General features: G+C 42.2%; 1 protein-coding gene across 2 annotated transcripts; it reads right to left on the bottom strand.

The window, feature by feature from the left end:
• Positions 1 to 290: 290 nt before the first annotated feature.
• On the bottom strand, positions 291 to 3,272 carry LOC148032796 (thioredoxin-like 2, chloroplastic). 2 transcript variants are annotated; one of them, XM_087683465.1, is made up of 5 exons: positions 3,179 to 3,262; positions 2,743 to 3,099; positions 2,052 to 2,240; positions 1,242 to 1,406; positions 291 to 636 (listed from the first exon to the last, which is right to left on the bottom strand). In XM_087683465.1, the coding sequence occupies exons 2-5, from the start codon at positions 2,947 to 2,949 to the stop codon at positions 505 to 507; spliced, it is 693 nt and encodes a 230-aa protein (XP_087539591.1). In that variant the 5' UTR covers positions 2,950 to 3,099; positions 3,179 to 3,262; the 3' UTR covers positions 291 to 504. The 2 variants fall into 2 exon arrangements, with proteins under 2 accessions (XP_087539591.1, XP_087539592.1); XM_087683466.1 differs by having other exon boundaries at positions 1,314 to 1,406; positions 2,743 to 3,272.
• Between the last annotated feature and the right edge of the window lie 408 nt (positions 3,273 to 3,680).

Below are 3,680 nucleotides of genomic sequence, written 5' to 3'. Positions count from 1 at the left end.
ACTATGCAATTATGCATCAGGAAAGCTAGTCCAAAAAATATGGACCGCCCATAAGAATTTACAAGCACATAATTACGAAGAGTTCCATGTCTAGTAACAAACAAGATGGCAGTTTTGATGTCCTGCCCCAAATTTATCATCATGGTACAGCTCTTATGCACATGTTTAGGGTCAGTTTCGAGCTGCAGGGAGACGGGGGCCACATGCGCCCACATAGAGAGACAGACAGAGACAGAGACAGAGACAGAGACACAGAGAGAGCGAGAGAGAGAGAGAGAGAGAGAGAGAGAGAGAGTTGACTCCTAGAGCGGTGCAGAGTTTTCATATACAACAAATTTTACAAAATCCTTTGGTGGGCTTAACCAAAACTGTTAACCCTGTTATAGAGGGATTGTTGGTAAAGAATCAAGTGTGGTCAATAATGCCAGACACCAAAAGAGAACCAACGTCATGAAGCTTGAGGACATACTCAACGTTACAATAATTTAAAATATTTACATAATGTTACACTGCACTTCCTGCAGTTAGTTGTGTTTTAGCTCCCAACAGCTGGATGTCTTCCCCTAAGCCTAGTGGGGGTCCAATGCTACATCGATCTGTATTGTGTGTTGCAATTGCCTCTTTGAGTTTTCCAACCTGCACATTCAAATGCATGTATAAGAAAAAGGTCTCCATCCAAAGAGTTAAGGAAAAACAAAAGAATATGGATATTTGTACACAAAACAGTACCACATTTGGACAAGATCTTGATAAGCAGACATGAAATCGAAACAACCAAACACAGCTTCCGTTTCCTAATATCATATTCTCAAACAACAGTTACAGATAAAGACATCTATAAAAACCCTTCTCGAGGCCTACCAATTCTCGGCCTTGGCCAAAGGATGATGTTTTCTGAAACAGGTTGGGTCCCATACACACCACATCAGAATTTGGACAGTCATACACAAAAGTGAAGGTTTAGGTGACAGCCACTGCTTGCAAAATAGACCATCTATCCCTGACACTCTAAAGAACTTGTCACAATTTATTATTTTTTGACAGAACATATCCTCCCATATCATCCCTTGGGAATGCCATGCAAAAGCAGATCGGGAGTGGAATCTCGCAGGGAAAGCTGATTTATACACGTAAGAAATGAGAAGCAAATTTTCTACTGAACAGTAATCTCAACATACATCATATCCATGGTATTTCTCCACTCAAAGTAATAACATGTCCACAGCAAAAATTGAACTTGCCTTTGACAAAGAGCATGAAAAGGAATCTAATCGTCCATCAGCACCCCGATAAAAATGGAAGAAAGGTAAAACCTTCACGTTTAGACTCTTGCACATCGGTTTGTTTTCATCAAAGTTTACTTTCAAGAAATCGATATCCGGATGCTCAGCAGCAATCTGGCACAACTGTAAATTGCAAAGAGGATATTGTTTAAGTTGGTTAAACAGCATTTTCTATACCAGATTGTTTAGAACAAGATAATCAACGTTCATACATGTTGAGAAGAGTATACACAAGGATAGCTGTGAAGAAATGAAAATGTCACAAGTTAAATATCTCACAAAATGCTTAATTTAACCAAGGCCTGTTATCGTAGAAGGGTCAGACCCAAACAAAATCAAGTAAAAGCAATGCTGATTAATAAAGGGTTTTTGTTTTTTTTGGCTCCAGGTATTCTGGGGTGTGCATCTACTTGCACTGATACATGCAATTTACATCCATCATACAAAGCCATCAGCAACCATGCAACCCTATCTTGATTCTGAAGTGCTATACTAAGGATAGTAGCTAATGCAAAGCCAAAATAAAAACGTGAGCTGGAAGGTGGACAAACAGACACAGCTAAATTGCATTTTATAGTTGAAGGATAGAAACCATGCACTGGCAAACTTTTGAGATACTGAACCCACAACAGTAAGTTATTGCAGTAGACTACTGCCATGAAGTTTTCTTCACAGAGCTTCCTAAAGCCTACGAAAGCCAACAATGACTTGACTAAGGCATTAACCAAGTATGCTTCTTCAACAACTGTTTAAGAAATGAGGCATTACCTTGGGGTACAGAGCCTTGCAAGATCCACACCAAGTTGCAAAGAACTCCACCACTACCAGTTTCTCCCCAGCATTAGCCAAAGCATCTAAAAATTCCTGGGTTGAGTTGGTATCCCGCATATTAGGTGGACTTCCTTTCTGCCACCATCTGCTTCCATCTGAAGATGCATCTACTGCTCCAGCATGAACCTGCTAAAAAATACCATTGGTCATCAATGCCATAGACACACTACTTCCAATCCCTTGTACAGGACAGATGTTGAACTGGCTTTCAAATGTGGAAATGTGTCGTCTCATCTCATCTATAGAGTAATAAAACCTCATCAAACCCCTGACCAATCCACATCAGATTGAAAACATGTGAGCAGACATACTATGCTGCCCTCAATTGTAAACATGACATTGTTGGCCGTAATACAATCAGGCAACATTCTGTTCATCATAAACAACACCTGTTCTTATGATGCTGGCTTTAATTACACACAAACACCTTCAACTCATCAAACTCTAGCCATTTGGATGGAAGCTTTGCGTGACTACATGTTAAACCTTGGCAGTACAGCGCACACAGAGTCGAGCCTTTTTCACTAATGCAACTACCATAAATAAGCGCATGATAGTGGCTCACCTAGCATTTTCAATAAGAAGAGTGAACCGTACACTACCATTGGAGCGCCATTCTTGTTAATACCTGCAAGAGAGATCTGCATATGCGCCGAGCGTGGGAGTGCAAACGAATTCGGAAGGCAGGAACGAAGGCGGAGACGTCCAGGCGCTGTTTGAAGTTCGATTTACGAATGGCAGCAGCGGCAAGAGATGAGATGGAGGGGGGCGGGAGGGGCCGTCGAGAAGATGTGAAAGCGGATGGAGAGCCAGCGAGAGGCCCGCCTGCTGCCATTTGATGCCTCCTTGGACTGTGCACTCCTCTCCTCCTGGCTTCTGATGATAGTGATGATGATGCCTGCTCTGAAAACCCTAGGACAGCTTCATGGCAAGGGTCTCCTGCGCGCCGGCTCGAGTCGAATGGCACCACAGCCTGAAAGCAACACTACACACAAAAGAAAAAACAATAGTAGACACAACATATTGTTAAGAAACTACTTATTTTAAAAGAAAACTAATCTTACCCAGAAGCGTTTAGAGCAGACGTTAAGGCATCGGTGTCAGTTGAGCAGGAAGCCAGGCTCAATCCCCAGAGATGGACTGGTGAAGGTGTCTAATAAGAAGAACCTAATAACCTATCAGAAATTGCACTTCATGAAAAAAGAAAGTTAATCTAGTTTTGCTAGTTCTCCCTCAACTTTGGAGTTTTAGAAGGAGTACCGGAGTCAAAGGGGAAAGGGGAGACCGGTGGGATGGCATACATTCCTCAATGAATACACCCTCTTGAAGGGTTCTAAAGCTAATAAAGGCATTAAACACAACATGGCAGTATCATGTCGCCACGTGGCCTCCCACTCCCATGCCTGTTACTAGCCATGTCAAATGCACAGCCAAAGCTAATGAGCATGACTATCAAGCATATACACTAGGGAGGAACGGTGATGCGATGGAACTCGATTATCTTGTAGCATCAAAAAATGAGCCTGCTAACATGGAAGAAGTGGAGAAAGAGGTCAGAGGGGAGCT

The sequence above is a fragment of the Lygodium microphyllum genome, chromosome 8 (genome assembly GCF_053477565.2).
Source record: "Lygodium microphyllum isolate KBCC chromosome 8, Lygodium_microphyllum_v1.1.10, whole genome shotgun sequence".
NCBI lineage: Eukaryota > Viridiplantae > Streptophyta > Polypodiopsida > Schizaeales > Lygodiaceae > Lygodium > Lygodium microphyllum.
The sequence above is the reverse complement of the archived record's forward strand: the minus strand, read 5'-3'. Positions and strand labels throughout refer to the sequence as shown.